This window comes from Pristis pectinata, chromosome 23 (assembly GCF_009764475.1).
Source record: "Pristis pectinata isolate sPriPec2 chromosome 23, sPriPec2.1.pri, whole genome shotgun sequence".
NCBI classification, from domain to species: Eukaryota; Metazoa; Chordata; class Chondrichthyes; order Rhinopristiformes; family Pristidae; genus Pristis; species Pristis pectinata.
Window position 1 is genome coordinate 19,201,610 of NC_067427.1, and position 16,626 is coordinate 19,218,235.

Genomic DNA, 16,626 nt, shown 5'->3' on the forward strand with positions numbered 1-16,626 from the left:
GTCCTAGTTTACTTTTAAAAATGAGATCTGAACAGTCACAATCATCTAACGGGAATGCCCATGCTGAAATGTATAAATGATGATATAATACAATTTGTTTTTAAACAGAGAATTAGAAAGAACATACAGCACAGAAATGTATAATTCTACCCAACCGGTCCATGTTTGTGCTCCACACAAGCCTCTGCTAGTTATATCTAACTGGCCCCATGTGAAGAATTTTTACCAACATGGAGTGAAGTGGGCCGAATGGTCTGCTTCTATGCCATTTATTCTATGTAACCCCATACACTTGTCTGAACATATTTTCCCTCATGTGCGCATACAGATTTTCTCTTAAACTCACACACCTTATTTGCTTGAACCACTGCACATCATAATGAATTCTGCTTTCTAACTCCTCCCTGGTTAAAGAAGCTTCTTCCAAATTCCCTATAGCACTTATTTGCTATTATTTGTGTGGCCCTTAATTTGAGCTCTCCATGATTGGAAGCATCTTTGTTGTACTGTACCCTTTCATTATCTTCAAGATCTTCATCAAAAAATATGGAATTCCCTCCCCCCCCCACAAAAAAAACTGTGCTGCTGGGGTAAAGTAAGCAGACTGGTGTAGGTACTGAGGGATCCGGAGCTATGGAGAATAAATGGATCTGTGGGACAGATCAAATGGAACCCAAATGAATGGAGGAAGAAGCTTGGGGGTTCAGGAGAGAACCAGTAGAGCCAAGGAGACATTCTGGTGTAGCGACATTTCATGATCTGGAGTGCATTGCTCTAAAGGGCAGTGGCATTTCAATAGGGAATTGGATGGGTAAGGGGTAGGAGAATGAAACTAATTGGAAACCTAAGGTCTGGCTCAGGTAAGATAGACTGAACAGCCTCTCCTTGCTCTTTGCTTCTGTAAAGTTCTGAAAGACTCCCTTTTGAAATGAGTCTGACGCTGAAGTTTTTCCATCAAATTAAACCAGAGGCATATATCTGTTTTGGGGTCTACTGACCCAGGCTCATGTTTATGCACCTTCCTCCCTCTTCCCTCTGGATGGTTCCCCAGTTGCAGCCTGATCCTGATCAGCTCCATCCTTTGCTATACCTTCTCTAGGAGCTGCCTCAGCTGCTTGGTGCGGGCATCACGTGAACACAGAGTCTGCTGGGGAGCCACCACCGTGCAGATACACCTGCCCTCGCTGTCCGGTGCGGAGCTGAACACTCGCCAGCCATCCTCAGCATTATCTGGTAATACCTGGGATAGAGAGAAAACACAGTCATTCAAAGCCATCAGAGCACCAGCTTAAAGGAATGATACAACCTTAGCAACAGGCCAGCATTTCCAGATCTCATCATTGTACCAAGATCAAATCAATTCAAGACAAGAATGCAGGATCAAGAAGGACAGCTGCTGCAGTTGGAGAAAGATTGCTTTTGGATAACATCTTCTTGTTTCTAAATTAGGTTGACAGCACTTGTGCAGTGCCGAGGGAGTGCTGCACCGTCAGAGGGGCAGTGCCGAGGGAGTGCTGCACCGTCAGAGGGGCAGTGCCGAGGGAGTGCTGCACCGTCAGAGGGGCAGTGCCGAGGGAGTGCTGCACCGTCAGAGGGGCAGTGCCGAGGGAGCAGGAAATAAAAACAGAATAGAAAGAGTTGATGTTTTGAGTCGTAACCATTATTCAGAAAGTGGGAAAACAAACATGTTTTAAGTTACAGAGAGGGAGAGGGGTGGAAAGAACGAAGGGAATGTCTATGATAAGGTCGAGACCAAGGTTGTCAGGTGACACAATGCTTTGAGCCATCTAGTTAATAGATGAATGCGAACAGTTGGAGAGAGAATCAAAAATTGAGGAGCATGCTGAAACTGGGATAGAGTGCACAGCAGTTGCTGAAGATCTGAAATTAAAGAGAATGCTGGAAATACCCAACAGATCAGGCAGTATCTGTGGAGAGAGAAATCCTAAGTTAAGATGGATGATCTTACATCAGAACTGGCTAGTTCTGGCACAAACAGGGAAGGTTGATGATCTGAAATTGTTGAATTCAATATTGAGCCCCGAGAGCTGCAACACACCCAGATGGGATGATCATTTCTTCATCAGTGGCAATCCCTTGAATTGAGGACAGTCTTTACCACAATTTTACAAGTGGGTCTAGTGGTGATTCAGGGTCTGATCCTGGAACCACAAACCCACCTGCAGAGGCTGCAAATGTTTCCACATAGTTCAGCTGTCTGCAGGTAGGGGGTTCCTCCATTCCCTTCCCTTTCTTCACTTTTGTGAGCAGAGCACTTCATCTTGAAGCTGATAGAGGTGATGGCACTATGCAGACCAACTGATAGCTTGCTCCCCCCAGCTTGTCATGTCCACATCTATTCCATTGAGATAGACTTCTCATGTGCCTTGCAAAACCTCCTCTGACCACCACAGGGTCTCTAACTAGGGGTGAGCTGGGAGGGGTTGGGCTGATGAAAACCTGACATTTGCACTCACTGTCTGGTCCAGCAGAGTTGGTGCATAAGGATCGTGGCCTTTATGCTGCTGACTTTGAGTTCAGTGAGGTTACTGGCATTTGTGTAGCAACCTTCTCATTTGATGCTTAGGGTCTTCCAGAAACATTGGAAAGACATATTGCATCAGGTCAGAGTGTGGTACCAGGTCCTGAGAACATCTACTTAGATAAACCATGGCACTGAGTGCTACTCCAACTGGCCCTCAGTAGATGAGGGTTCCGTAATCTATTGCTGAGCCACTTCCCTTGGAGCAGTTCACTGTCTTATATAATTCTTCTCTCTGCCTGTGTGTTTAAAACTCTGACTGTGTGCTTGTGAATCAATGAATGTGTACCTGTGAGTAAGCCTCTAATTGTGAGTGCAGTGTGTCTTTTATCTGTGCATGTCCATATGTCCATGCATAGAGAAAAGAAACACAGATTACCTGCTTCCAAACCGTGGGCGAATCAGGAGATCTGCAGCTTATCTTGGCTGTAAATTCCAGTGGGAACTGTTTGATTCTTTAAGGGTCCTGATGGTGTGCTTTGAGTGTACTACATAATGGTACTCACAGACCCCTCTCTATCTAACTGCTAAGCCAGTCTCTACTTACAACCCTCACTGAACAGAATATACCAGAAACAGAAAAATCAGTTATAACAAATCTGCATCAGACACCACATATTACAACTGCAGCACACAGGAATTTATTTAAATTTATGTGGCTCAGAAAATAAATTAAAATGATTGATCTTGCCTGTTCTCCTATCCATCCATCTCTGAATTTTTACACCATTAATCTTTTCCTCAATTTAACCTATCGACGATTTAACCAAACCAGAAACTACACTTAGTCACCCAATTGAACCAGTGCCTGAAATTCATAATTTTATCACATTCAGATGTACACCAGTTCAGCCAGACTCCAAAAGCATGTTGTTCCTCACATTCCCACTCATGAGCCTTCACCCACGTTTCAGTTTCATGGGGCACTGGCACTAACCTCACAGGCCAAGCCAAGGATTATATGAGGGAATAATAGGATAATTAGGAGGGCTGTGGCAGAGATGGACTCAATTCAGAAACTAATAAAAAGGAAGGGAGAAGTCAGAAATTGTGCCCCAGCCATCCCGGGGAAAAGAAAACTAAAAGTGATGTAATTAAACCGGGAGATAGAAATGGGAAATGAGAGAGTAAACAAAATAATAGAGGTGAAGGTTAAGGTGCTTGCCTCAAAGAACCAAATGAACATAAAGAGCAAATTATACTGTTACAGTTTACAGAAAAGAATGAGAAAATGATTGAGTTGGGAGAAATAATCTTAGTGATAAAGGTTAAATAACTTCAATAATGAGAGAAGATAATGCAAGGCAAGCAGGCAGTGGAGACTTAATGGGTTGAATTAAGAAACAAAAAAGATTTAAGACTATTTTGGGAGTTGTGTACATGTCCCTTGGTTACAGCAATGAAGTATTAGGATGAATAAATGCAGAGATTAAATAAGCATATAGTAAAGGCAGAGTGGTTTTAACGTGGAGTTTTAATTTTTAAAATGAATGGAATGTAGACCAGTTCAGTCCAGTAGGGGAGTTCTTCAGCATGTTCAGGGTATTTTTTTGCAATACATCCCAGAATTGACAAAGGGAAAGCCAGATCGCGCTGTCAACCTCAATTATGCATTAACATTTAAGTACATTGATCAGAGAATGATCAAATTCAACGTAACATTTGAAAGGAAGCAGCTACTAAGTTTCTAGATTTAGCTAGGGCTGACTTGTCCACAGTAACATGAGCTAACTGTTCACCAGTACAACGATAGACAATCAGTGGAATGTGTTAAAAAATATTTAATGTGCTGTAGAACCAGTTTTTAAAAAAGGGGCAAAAGCATTAATTTTCCAAACAAAAATCTGGGCAACTATAGAAGTAGGAGTCAACATATATAAAAAAAATCCAAAAGCTAGTCTAAAATCCTGATGAGAGGATATACAAAGAACAAGATGTTTCAACATCTAAAGCAAAGGTTACAAAAAGAGTATGAAAATAAGTTAGCAAACAAAGTTTTATTGAAACGATGTGGTCAGGAACAAAGTGGTCACATTGAAAGTCATTGTACTGAATGAAAATAAGGAATCGGTGCAGAGGTTGAATAATTACTTTGGGTAGAGGAAAGACAGTACATCTGACAGGAACCCACTAACTTAACATAAGCAAGATACGACAAATGGAAGAATGACAAATTCCCAGGACCAGATGGTTTCCAACCAAGGAATTAAAGGAAACAGGTAAGAATATTGTGGATGTCCCAATTATTATCTTCCAAGTTCTCTTGATTTGGCAAACAGAATGGAGAATTGCACATCATGTCATTATTTAGTTGAGTTGGTGAAAACCAGGGAGTTATTGATTCCCTCCCCCCCATTTGTCTTCCCTCATTCCTGTGCCCCCTCACCCCTTCTCTTTCCCCATCCCCCACCCTCATGGCCTGCCCATCCGTTCCCCACCTCCTTCCCTTTATTCCATGGTCCACTGCCCTCTCCTACCGGATTCCTCCTTCTTCTTCAGCCCTTTGCCTCTTCCACCCATCACCTCAGCTTCTTACATCTCCCCCCTCCCCCCACCTTCCCCCTCTCACCTGGACTCACCTATCACCTGCCACCCTGTGCTCCCCACCTCCCCCGATCACCTTATTCTGGCTTCTGCCCTCTTCCTTTCCAGTCCTGATGAAGGGTCTCGACCCGAAACGTCAACTGTTTATTTCCCTCCATAGATGCTGCCTGACCTGCTGAGTCCCTCCAGCATTTTGTGTGTGTTGCTCCAGATTCCAGCATCTGCAGAATCTCTTGTGTCTCTGAGTTATGGGAATTTATAGTTTATAATTCAGGATAAATTGGCTGAATGCCTTGAGACTTCCTTTAGCTGATCAATGAGAGCTGGAGTAAATCTGTAAATAGCTGATGAACTCTACTGAATTTTCTAAAGAGGTGATGAAAGTAATGAACTGAGGAATGTTATTAGTGTGGGGATCCAGACTTCTGTTAATAAAAAAAAACTGTTAGCAAAAGCCAAAGCTCACAGAAGCATCAGCAAATTGCTGACCCAAATTAGTTGAGTGGCAGAAGATAGTGTTAGCCAGCGGGAGAGATTGAATAGGCAGAGGTTTCAGAACAGAGAAGATTTAATTGAGATGTGCAAAATTATGCGGGGCCTGTATATCCCTTGACAGAAAGGTCAAAAATCTCCTCTGATACTTGTAGAAGTATCGGGGGGAGATCAGTAATTGTTTTTCACTCAGAGGGTGACAGGGGTCTGGAACCCACTACCCCGAAGAGACAGAAACCAGCATCACGTTGAAAAGTACTTAAAGGGTGAGAACAGCAGGGCTGGGGAACACTTGTTCGACTAGCGCCGAATGGCCTCAGGCGCTGAACATGCTCCATGATTCTACGAGATCCAACAGGCAAGGATATGAATGGTGATCAGCACACGGCTGCGTGAGGGGGCCGCCAACATTCACTTGATTTAATGTTGTAAGATGTTGCGACATTTGCAACCCTGCAGGTTAACGGCGAAATATAGTGGGCGGGCAGTGTAGATGGAAGCGTTACATTACAGGGACACTGATATTTTAAGGAACAAAACAGCAGCATTTGCTGCAAACTGTCCGCATGTTAAGAACCATTCTTTCTGGCGAAGGAAGGGGCCACAGTCCAATCGCGCCTGACCCTACAGCTGCGAAGTTTGGAAAAGTTTCCAAATGCAGAAATTTGGACCGGCAGAAATGGACTCCAAGTCAATGGTTAGCTTTACACCTGGGATTGATGCGTTAGTAAGGGATACGGGGAAACGTCGGGTGCGGGGGATTCACAGATCTCACCGACTGGACCAACGGCGTCCAGCGAGTAAACCCAATCCATTCGGCGCAGGATGAAACACAACCTGATGCTTCGAGGCGCCTGGAGATCTGCCTTGCTCTATACAATCAAACTGGGCGCTGGGTTGGTACAGAGCAATGCGCTTCATCAAACCCAGAGCACACCGTTTGGAGCAAGTCTGTTAAAGAGATCTCCGGTGTTGCGAAGGGTGAGGTGCCCTAAAAACGATCGAGGGAACCGCACGCAGCCTGGAATGGGTGAACTTCTAACGATGTATCACCGGGAACCGCAGCCGCGCTGTGCCAACTGCAACACTCGTTCTCTTCCCCACTCGCAAGCTGCATCACCGCGGTTCACACACCCTGCCCGCGCGTCACATTAACCGGCGCGATTTCGCTGCATCTGTTGCACTGAAGGATTGCCTGAAGCCGGTTCTTTATCGGCTGCCTGCGGAATCTCCGCTCCCACTGCGAGGATACACCGACCCTCCCCGGGTACAGTAACTGTCACAACAACCCCTGTCCACCCGACCCGGGGCGGCTCAACACATTCAGACCGAGACCTGCGAGGGGCATCACTAGCAAGTTTCACCTGAAGCGGGACAACCTGACAACGCCGTCAGCTCATTAATCAGGACCGACCCGCTCACCCCTGCCCGTCCCCTCTCCCCTACCCACTTCACCACCCCGCCACTCCTCCTTGCCCATCTCCCCAGCCGGTTCCGTCTGCTCCCTCTCCAGCCCCTCGGCCCTTCCCCTCACTCCTCTAGCCCGGCCCTCTTCCTCCCCCCTCTCTCTCCCATCCATTTCTCCTGCCCACTTTACTACCCCCTCCCTCCGCTTGCCCCCACTCTCTCCCCGCCGGTTCCCTCACCAGCACCCCCACTCCTCTCCCTCACCCCTCGTTCTGCCCCATCTGTCTCCCCCTGCGGGTTCGCTTTCCTCCTCCTCCCTCCCCTGCCTCTCCCACCCTCCAGCCCTTCCCTCTCCCCTCACCCCCCTCCCCTCCTCTCCTCTCCGTCCTTTCCTCCCCTCCTCTCCGGCCCTTCCTCCCCCCTCCCCATCCGGCCCTTCCCTCTCCCCCCTGCCCTCCGGCCCTTCCTCCCCTCTCCCCTCCCCTCTTCCCCCCTCCCCTCCGGCCCTTCCTCCCCTCTCCCCTCCGACCCTCCCCTCTCCCCCCTCCCATCCGGCCCTTCCTTCCTCCCCTCCCCCTGCCCCTCTCCCCCTCCCGCCTGCACTCACCCCGGTGCTGCGGTCCAGAGTGCCGGCGCTGGCCGCCGTCAGCCTGGTGGCGTTGAGACCGACCAGGGACGGGAGGGTCTGGGACATCCAGTTGCTGATCATGGCCATTGTGCTCAGGACGATCCCGATCTTTAGCAGAGGCACCGTCATTGCGGGAGGACTGCGGTTCTCTCATACCGAGTAACGTGGGGCGGGCGGGGCGGCGGCGGGTGGAGGCGGCAGCGGGGCGGTGAGAAGCCGCGGTCCGAGCCGGGGCATGGCGGCGGGGGCGGCGGCCGAGGCTGGGGCAGGGAGCGGGGGGACACCGGCAGCTGCCGCGCTCACTGCTAACTGGAGAGTGACTGGGAATCTGGGGCAGCAGTCGCGGTACGCAGGGCTCGTCCCGCCCCCCGGTACAGAACGGACGGACCCGCCTCCGGTAAACACCGACCCGCCCCCCGGTACACACCGAACGGACCTGCCCACCGACCCTCCCCGGGACCAACCCGCCCTCCTCCGCTGAAAGTATTCGCCCTGAGCTCCCATCTCTCTCCCAACCCCTCTCCCTCTTCCGCCCAGCCCCCGGGAAACCAGCACCCCAGGGGTGGGGCGGTGCCTGGGAGGGGCAGTGAACGGGGAACTCGTCCGTCCCGGGAAAGTCATTGCCCGCGGAGACTGTACAGTGGCCCTGGCACAGGTATCACAGGGTCCTGGGTGGGTTAAATCAAAGCCCACTGAAGCGGGCAGTGAGGGTCGGTGTGTGTGGAACTTATCTCAGTAAGAGTGGCTGCTCATGAAACTGTGCCCCAGAGATCGTAAAGGTCCGTGGAAACCATATTTCAAAATAAGGAGGTGCCTGGTGAAGCACTGTCACAGTGTCACGGCCAGGGAAATCAAACTCTGGTCAAAGAGGCAGCGCTTTTGGAAACTGGACATTGAGCATGAAATCACTAACCTCAGGAGTCAGTGTGTGTGGGACCCGTCCCCCAGTGAGGGTCGGTGTGTGTGGGACCCGTCCCCCAGTGAGAGTCGGTGTCTACTGAATAGAAAAAGGGGAAAAAAGAAATCCGCATTGAAAATAAGATTCAAAAGCTGGAATGATTTATTACTTCGGTGCCTTAATATATGCTGAATTCTCAGTGCTGAGAGTTGCCATGGTTACAGCGCCCAGCCTGCAGATTACAGCCATCTCTCAACCACTTACTGCAGCAGCGGACCTCCCCAACCAGCGCCCATCACCGGCGAGGAGCGGCAGGGCTCCGGAGCAGGGACGTGGATCGGGCTCAGGTCCGGCATCTCTCACAGGTAAATGGCCTCAAAACCCCGGGAAAGCAGCCCCCTCGCAGCGTGGGCTTACAACACGCACCTATTCTGCGTTGCTCCCTCCCCGTCCACCCCACCAACTTCCGTGATATCTGCATCCTGATTCACACCAACTCTTCCTCCACTTTAAGCTTCATACCCAGTCTTGCCTCGATATTAAGGTTCTCACCTCCACTACTTTACGCCTCCCAATCTCCAGTAACCCCCCGCTCTGGCCTCTGATGACTCCCCGCCACTCGCCTCTGTGTTTTCAGCTGCCGAGGTTCAAGATCTGAAACTCCTCCCCACACCTTGCAACCTCTCACTCCAGGACAAACAATTCCTTGGACCAAGCTTTCGGCCACCTCTCCTCAAACCTAATGTGGCTCAGTGTTTGAAACATTTCTCCCGTGAATTCTGTTCCCACAGGAAGAGCTGAGGTTCTGGTGGCCTGAACAATGCGAGCTGCACATTCGCCGTCCTAGGCCAGTCAACGTCCTCTGGTGGTTAAAACTCTCGGAGAAGTTTAAAAAGGTAAAGCTTTTCCGCCCTCTGTGTCCATTGCCAACTGAATGGAGCTGTCCAGCCTAATTTCACATCCTCACTGTCAATCCGTTGCCCCGATCACAGCTCATCAAATGCTCCTGCCTGTCTGTCCCAAACACCACAAGAGTTTCTGCTCCTTTCAGGCAATGCTCAGAAGGCCACCAGCCTCTGGGAGAAAAGTTTATCAATGATCTTCGATCAATGAGAGGCATTTAGACAGGCACATGAACTGGCAGGGAGTGGAGGGATGTAGGTCATGTGCAGGCCGACGGGATTAGTTTAAATTGGTATCACGGTTGGCACAGACATTGTGGGCCGAAGGGCCTGTCCCTGTGCTGTACTGTTCTAGTGCACTGTGTTATTGACCTTTCTGTGCAAGGAACCAGCTCCTTCCCATCCACTCTGGTCAAGCCTCTCATAATATTTTACACTTCCATTAAATTTTCCCTCAGCCTCCTCTGAGTGGAAGAAAGTTGCCTCTGTGCAGCCAATATTAAATGGAATTCTCACTATGTGGCATTATCATCTTAAATCTCTGCTGTACTCCTTCCCACAGTATGCTGGCCAAAAATATACACAGCACACTGGCTGTGGCCTAATTAGGGTTTCTATGCTGTTCTAGTACAACTCCCTGCTCTTACATTCAGTGCCTTGGCCAGACACAGGCATGTATTGAATCTTTACCAATGGCATGAAACTCAGAGGAGATGAGTAGTGAGGAGGATACAAATGAGCTTTGAGAGGTCTCAAGCTGAGTGGGTGGGCAAGATCATGGGGGATGGAGTGAAATGTAGATGGACAGAAAACAGAATTGCAGCGTAATTTCATTCCATACTTGTGCGCAGAATGATGTGTCTGGATGGCATGGAAACAAAAGCTTTTCATTGTATCTCAGTATAAGTAACAATAATAAACCAATTACCAATAATCTTTAAGTGGTGAGGCACTGGGAAATGTTTATGTTCCAGTGGCCCTGGCTTGTACACTAGTCACAGAACACGAATAGGAAGGTACATAGGCAGTGAGGAAGGGAAAATAAATTATTAGAATCTCATTGACTTCAGGAAAGGGGGTGGTGTACATGCACCTGTCTACGTCAATGGTGCTGAGGTCAAGAAGGTTGAGAGCTTCAAGTTCCTGGGTGTGAACATCACCAACAGCCTGTTCTGGTCAAATAACGTAGATGCCACGGCCAAGAAAGCTCACCAGCGCCTCTACTTCCTCAGGAGGCTAAAGAAATTTGGTTTGTCCCCTTTGACTCTCACCAACTTTTACCAATGCACCATAGAAAGCATCCTATCTGGATGTATCATGGCTTGGTACGGCAACTGCTCTGCCCAGGACCGCAAGAAGCTGCAGAGAGTTGTGGACACAGCCCAGCACATCATGGACACCAGCCTCCCCTCCTTGGACTCTGTCTTTACCTCTCGTTTTGGTGTAGCAGCCAGCATAATCAAAGACCCCACCCACCCGGGACATTCTCTCTTCTCTCCTCTTCCATCGGGTAGAAGATACAGGTGCCTGAGGGCACATACCACCAGACTTAAGGACAGCTTCTACCCCACTGTGATAAGACTATTGAACAGTTCCCTTATACAATGAGATGGACTATGACCTCACGATCTACCGTGTTGTGACCTTGCACCTTATTGCACTGCACTTTCTCTGTAGCTGTGACACTTTACTCTGTACTGTTACTGTTTTTACCTGTACTGCATCAATGCACTTTGTACTAACTCAATGTAACTGCACTGTGTAATGAATTGACCTGTACGATCGGTTTGTAAGACAAGCTTTTCACTGTACCTCGGTACGAGTGACAACAATAATAATAAACCAATACATAGGACCTCAGCAAGGCTGCACCTGGAAGGATAAACTTGCAATTGAAAGAGAGCAGCAAAGATTGACTGGATGTGTTCCTGGGATGGTGGGAATGTTGTATGATTTTGTAGACTTGACCTCTATTCTCCAGAGTTTAGAAGAATGTGAAGAGATCTCACTGAAGTGTACAAAATTCTTGGAGAGTGTGATGGGATGGATGCAGGGAGGATGTCTCCCCTAGTGAAGGAGTCTAGAACCCGGGGTCACAATGTCAAAATAAGGAGTAGGACATTTAGGACTGAGATGAGGAGCAATTTCTCCACACCGAGGCTGGTGAATTTTGGGAATTCTCTGACTGTAGGATTGTGGAGGCTCAGTCATGGATTGCTTTCAAAACTGATATTTTGGATATTGAAGGGATCAAAGAATATGGGATGGGGTGAAAGGTCAGACATGATTGTATTGAGTGGCAGAGCACACTAGAGAGGCCAAAAAGCCTGCTCCCTCTCCTATTTGTTATTTCTGTCAGGCACCTTATCTATCCTTCCATGATCTATGGACATGCACTCTGCCTGTCCCCACCATCCAGTTGTTGCACATTCCCCTGCATTGCCCTCCACACTTGCTTTGGAGTCCCTGTTGCTTCTTTAATGCCACTGCTGACATCACAGGATTAAAATACCAGTTCCACAGGAATTAGTCACTTTAACGTGAGCTTCCTCATTAGTTTAGGATGGCCCAGAAAACGTTAACACAAGGGACAAGCTCTCTGAGTCAAAAAACCTTCAGCTAAATTGGTAAGCACTAGGATTTACTGAGCAGATTTCATGGTCTCAGGATGTCCTGATGCATCTTACTGCCAATGAACCCATTGGAACCCATGGCACTCAGCTTGGGGCTACATTAGCTCTGGATGGGCTGAAACGCAGGCTCACTAGAATGATACTGTGTCTAAAGGAATGGGCTGCCTTCAATTCCTTTACAGAAGATTGAGGGCTAAGCTAATTGAGATCCTGAAACTGTACTTGGAGCCAGTTTTGGACTTGGCAGTGAATGGAGAAAGGCCGATTGATAGAAACTATCAGATCCCTCAACTGAGGGAAACTATATCTTGTTGGAGAATTCTGAACAAGTGGCATTGATCTCACTGTTGTAAACATGCTGTTTAGAAATGATGTCAGGAAGAAACTTTGCAGACAAAAGGTAGTGTTAGAAGCATGGACGTGGGGTTAGTTGGATTAGTGGACTTCTGTTGGATACTGGCACAGGTGGGTAACTATGGACCTGTTGGATGCTGGCACAGGTGGGTAACTATGGACCTGTTGGATGCTGGCACAGGTGGGTAACTCTGGTCTGTAGTGTCTGTAGTAACTGTAGTGTCTCCACTACATCAACAACTGCATGGGTACTGCCGCCCACCACCTCCCCCCTCCCCCCCGCTGCCGCACCCGTGCGTGATAAACTCGTCAATTTTATCACCTTTGCTACTCACTTCCACCCTGCCCTCAGCTTTACTTGGTTCATTTCTGAGACTTCTCTCCCCTTTCTGGATCTCTCTGTCTCCATCTCAGGAGACAAACTATCCAGTCACAGTTGGTATAAACCCACTGACTCCCACAGCCACCGGCACTACACCTCCTCCCACCCTGTCCCTTGTGAGGATGCCATCCCTCTCTCCCAGTTTCTCCATCTCTGCTGCATTCGCTCTCAAGAGGACGCCTTCCATTCCAGGACATCTGAAACATGGCTTCCTCTCCACTGTAGTCAATGGAGCCCCTAACCGTAGCTCCTCCATTTCTCAGACATCAGCTTTCATGCCCTTACCCTCCATACAGAACAGAGATAGAGGTCCCTCAGTGCTCACCTTTCACCCCCTCTCGCCTCTGTATCCAGCACTTCATCCTTTGTCATTTCCGCCAGCTGCAATGAGATCCCACCACTAGCCACATCTTCCCCTCCCTACCCCTTTCCACCTTCCACAGGGACTTTAGTGACTCCCCACACCCCTGGCACTTTCCCCTGCAGCCATAGGAGGTGCGATACTTGTTCTTACACCTCCTCCCTCACCACCATCCAGGGACCCTTCCAGGTGAGGCAAAGATCCACGTGCACCTCCTCCAACCTCGTCCACTGCATTCGGTGCTCCTGACATGGCGTCTACCTTGGTGAGACCGAGTGCAGACCGGCGACCCTTTCGGAGAGCACCCACGCTCTGTCCGCAGTGGCCATCCCGAGCTTCCAGTTGCACGCCATTTCAACTCCCCTTCCCATTCCCATTCCCATGCTGACGTGTCTATCATTGGCCTTCTCCACTGCTGCGGTGAGACCACACACAAACTTGTAGAATAACACCTCACGTCCCAACCCGACAGCATGGACATTGAATTTTCCAACTTCAGGTAACCCTTCCCCCACACGTTCCTCCCTCTCCCCTTCTGATCCACTTAGGTCCTCCCATCCTCTTTTTTTCCATACCCCGGCAGATCCCAGTTTTGTCCCCCTCCCCCCACCTGGTTCCATCCACACACTTTTCCCACTGGGTCTCCCATCCACTCCCTATCTGGTTCCAGCTGCCCATCATCCCTCCCTTATCTAGTTCCACTTATCACCTTCCTTACTCCTCAGAGTACCGCACTTGCATCTCTTGGCCTCCACCTATCACCCTCCTGCCTCGGTCTCTACCTTCACCCTCTCCCCACCACCACCCGGCTCCTTCTGCCCTTCTTTTCCTTGTCTGTATCCACCTATCACCCCAGCCTCAGTCTCCCTACTCCACCCTCCCCTCCTGACTCCATATACCCAACCGCCCTCATTCCACCTATCACCTACCAGCCCCTCCCCCTCCCCCTCCCCTCTATGCTGGCAATCTTATCTCTACGCTCTCAGTCCGACGCAGGATCTCAACCCGAAATGTCGATCATCCCTTTGCCTCCACAGATGCTGCTCGGCCCGCTGAGTTCCTCCACCAGTTTGCCTTTGATTTGGCCAAAGGAAAAACAAATAGCGAAGGAGGAGTGTGGGAATGGACGTGAAAGAATACTTTTGAGCACAATTGATGTGGATGTAGTCATGGGCTTCCCTCCATTCATCGATGTTGGGAGTTTATCACTTTAAGAGAGCACGGGGGCCTGTCACTTTAAGAGAGCACGGGGGCCTGTCACTTTAAGAGAGCACGGGGGGGGGGGCCGCTGTGGCCGCTCCGGACTTCAAAGTACGGCGTACAGCGCCGCCAGCTGGCAACAGGCTCTACCGCACCCCTAATCCAATTTTCATATCTACATAGAGGCTCAATAAACAAATAATTTACACCGGATAAACCATGAATAACGGGAATCAGCTATGAAATACAAGCTGCAGTTTACCTTTGTTCAATAAACCAAATAAAAATCAACGCACAAATCCTCAAATCTCCATTCACACCAAATTATCCATCGATTTAAATTTCACATCAATACAAACCGGCGGTTACGATAGAATAGAGCGACTTTGCAGAATTTTAAATAACCAGGAAATTTTACATCTTTTGATATTAACCAACCATGCTGATAGGTTGCAGTAAATACCTAATCTAATTCTAAATACATATTGCACGACAAACATGAAGATTTGAAGATCCACGTTCCAGACACAGAGGCTTTTGTATCCTGCCCGCTCCCCCACCCCCCCCCCCATCACACGCCTTGCTGACCCTCCTACAATTCCTCGCTCCCTTTCTTTCCCAACTACCCGCTGCCTGGCCGTCACTCTCTCTCACTCTCGCCCCCAACCCCCACTACAAGTCATTAGTCTCCTTCTGCCTTGCAATTATTCCCATCTCATTATCTGCAGCACCTCGGTGTGGTTTACTGGTCCACGCCAGTGCTCGGTCAGACTGCACCTGACCCCACCGACAGACCCTTCTCCCCTCTGTTTGTCCAACTTCCCTGTAAGTGCGTCCACTCTGCTCACCTTGGCCACGCCATGTGGCAGTGAATTCCACCTCAAACACCGGTTTCTCTGCAATTCCCGGTTGGAATTATTAGTAACTATCTTGTATTTATGGAACCCAGTTCTAAGTACATATGCAAATAGAATCCCATCCACCTCTCTTTCTCTCTCACTTTTTCTTTTCTCACACCCTCTTTAACTCTCATTACAATTAAACTGCCGGCTTAACCCCCAGTCACTGCACTTTCCCGACAGACACCGCCTGCACCATCAGTGGAAGAGCCAGTGGTTCACACATTGGCCCCACTGACCGGCCCAGGACCCGCAGAGCCGGAGGAGACGCCAGTCACCCTCGATCCCAAGGGACTGCCTGAGAAGATGTAACTCTGATAAAGTTTGCAGTGGAAATGTTTTTAGGGCCGGTTCCCCTCCCTCTGGTTCAGTGGCTCAAGGTCTTGGTGGAAGCCTGGACTATTTGGTCTCGCAGGCCGGCAGAGCCCCTTCCCATAGCCCAATCCCCAGGTCCAACCCCCTTGACCCTGTCCCCCGGCTCCTCAGAAAGACTTCCAAAGCCCCAGATCAAACCAGACCCACCCCCTCCTCCAGCCCAGACTATCCAACCCAACATCTGCATGACCCCCAACCTGACCCCAACCCTCAAACCCGGCCACTGACCCACCATCAAATGTCCCAACCTCCCCCCATCCCCTCCCCAAACCCCGGACCAACAACAGTCACCCTGAAACCACCCACTGGGTGCCAGGACACCTCGACTGACCGCTGACCTCCTCCCCCCACCCCCTCCAAACACCAGGACCCCTGACCCTTGACCCCAGGGTCCCCTGCATTGACCCCCGTCCCCTCCCACAGCCCAGCGCCGCTAGGACCCCCGAGCCGGGCCTTACCTGGGTGAGCTGGATGCTGATGAGCAGGACCCCGAGGGTGAGGAGCCGGACCCGGCCGCGCTGCCTCCTGCCCCCGGGTTGCGCTTCCATGCTGCTCCCGCTCCCCGTCCGCTGTGCTGGGCTCCCTGCACCTGTGCTGCCCGCTCGCTCCCCCTCCCTCTCTCCCTCTCCCTCCCTCTCCCTCTCTCGGTCAGTCCCCGGTCAGGCGCACTGACCGCAGCCGCATCTCAGCCCCGCTGGCAGCGAGCGAGCGGGTCCGCGGGCAGCGCGGAGCGGAGAGCGGCTGCCAGCCCGTGTCTGGGTCCGGGAGTAGCACAGGATGTGACATCAATCGGGAGGGAGGGGGGGGGGAGAGAGGGAGGGAGGGAGGGAGAGGGGGAGAGGGGGAGAGAGGGAGGGAGAGGGGGAGAGGGAGGGGGAGGGAGGGAGAGAGAGAGGGAGAGAGGGAGGGAGGGAGAGTGGGAGAGAGAGGGGGGGAGGGAGGGAGGGGGGGAGGGAGGGAGGGAGAGGGGGAGGGAGGGAGAGGGGGAGAGAGGGAGGGAGGGGGGAGA

At 50.2% G+C, this 16,626-nt stretch overlaps 1 protein-coding gene and 1 long non-coding RNA gene across 3 annotated transcripts in view; one reads left to right on the plus strand and one right to left on the minus strand.

The window, feature by feature from the left end:
- The window catches only part of olfm1b (olfactomedin 1b), a 34,363-nt gene extending 17,968 nt beyond the window's left edge, over positions 1-16,395 (minus strand). The window contains exons 1-2 of one of the 2 annotated variants that reach the window (XM_052037404.1): positions 16,076-16,395; positions 1,091-1,240 (exon numbers count right to left, since the gene is read on the minus strand). In XM_052037404.1, coding sequence (XP_051893364.1) covers positions 1,091-1,240; positions 16,076-16,165 — 240 coding nt within the window. In that variant the 5' untranslated portion in view covers positions 16,166-16,395. Of the gene's footprint in view, positions 1-1,090; positions 1,241-7,592; positions 7,900-16,075 lie in introns of those variants that run through there. The other variant, XM_052037403.1, reaches the window with a different exon arrangement.
- On the plus strand, positions 8,218-14,396 carry LOC127582251 (uncharacterized). The gene is made up of 3 exons (XR_007958090.1): positions 8,218-8,876; positions 9,303-9,407; positions 14,181-14,396. It is a non-coding gene; the product is annotated as an uncharacterized LOC127582251 (long non-coding RNA).
- Positions 16,396-16,626: the final 231 nt, after the last annotated feature.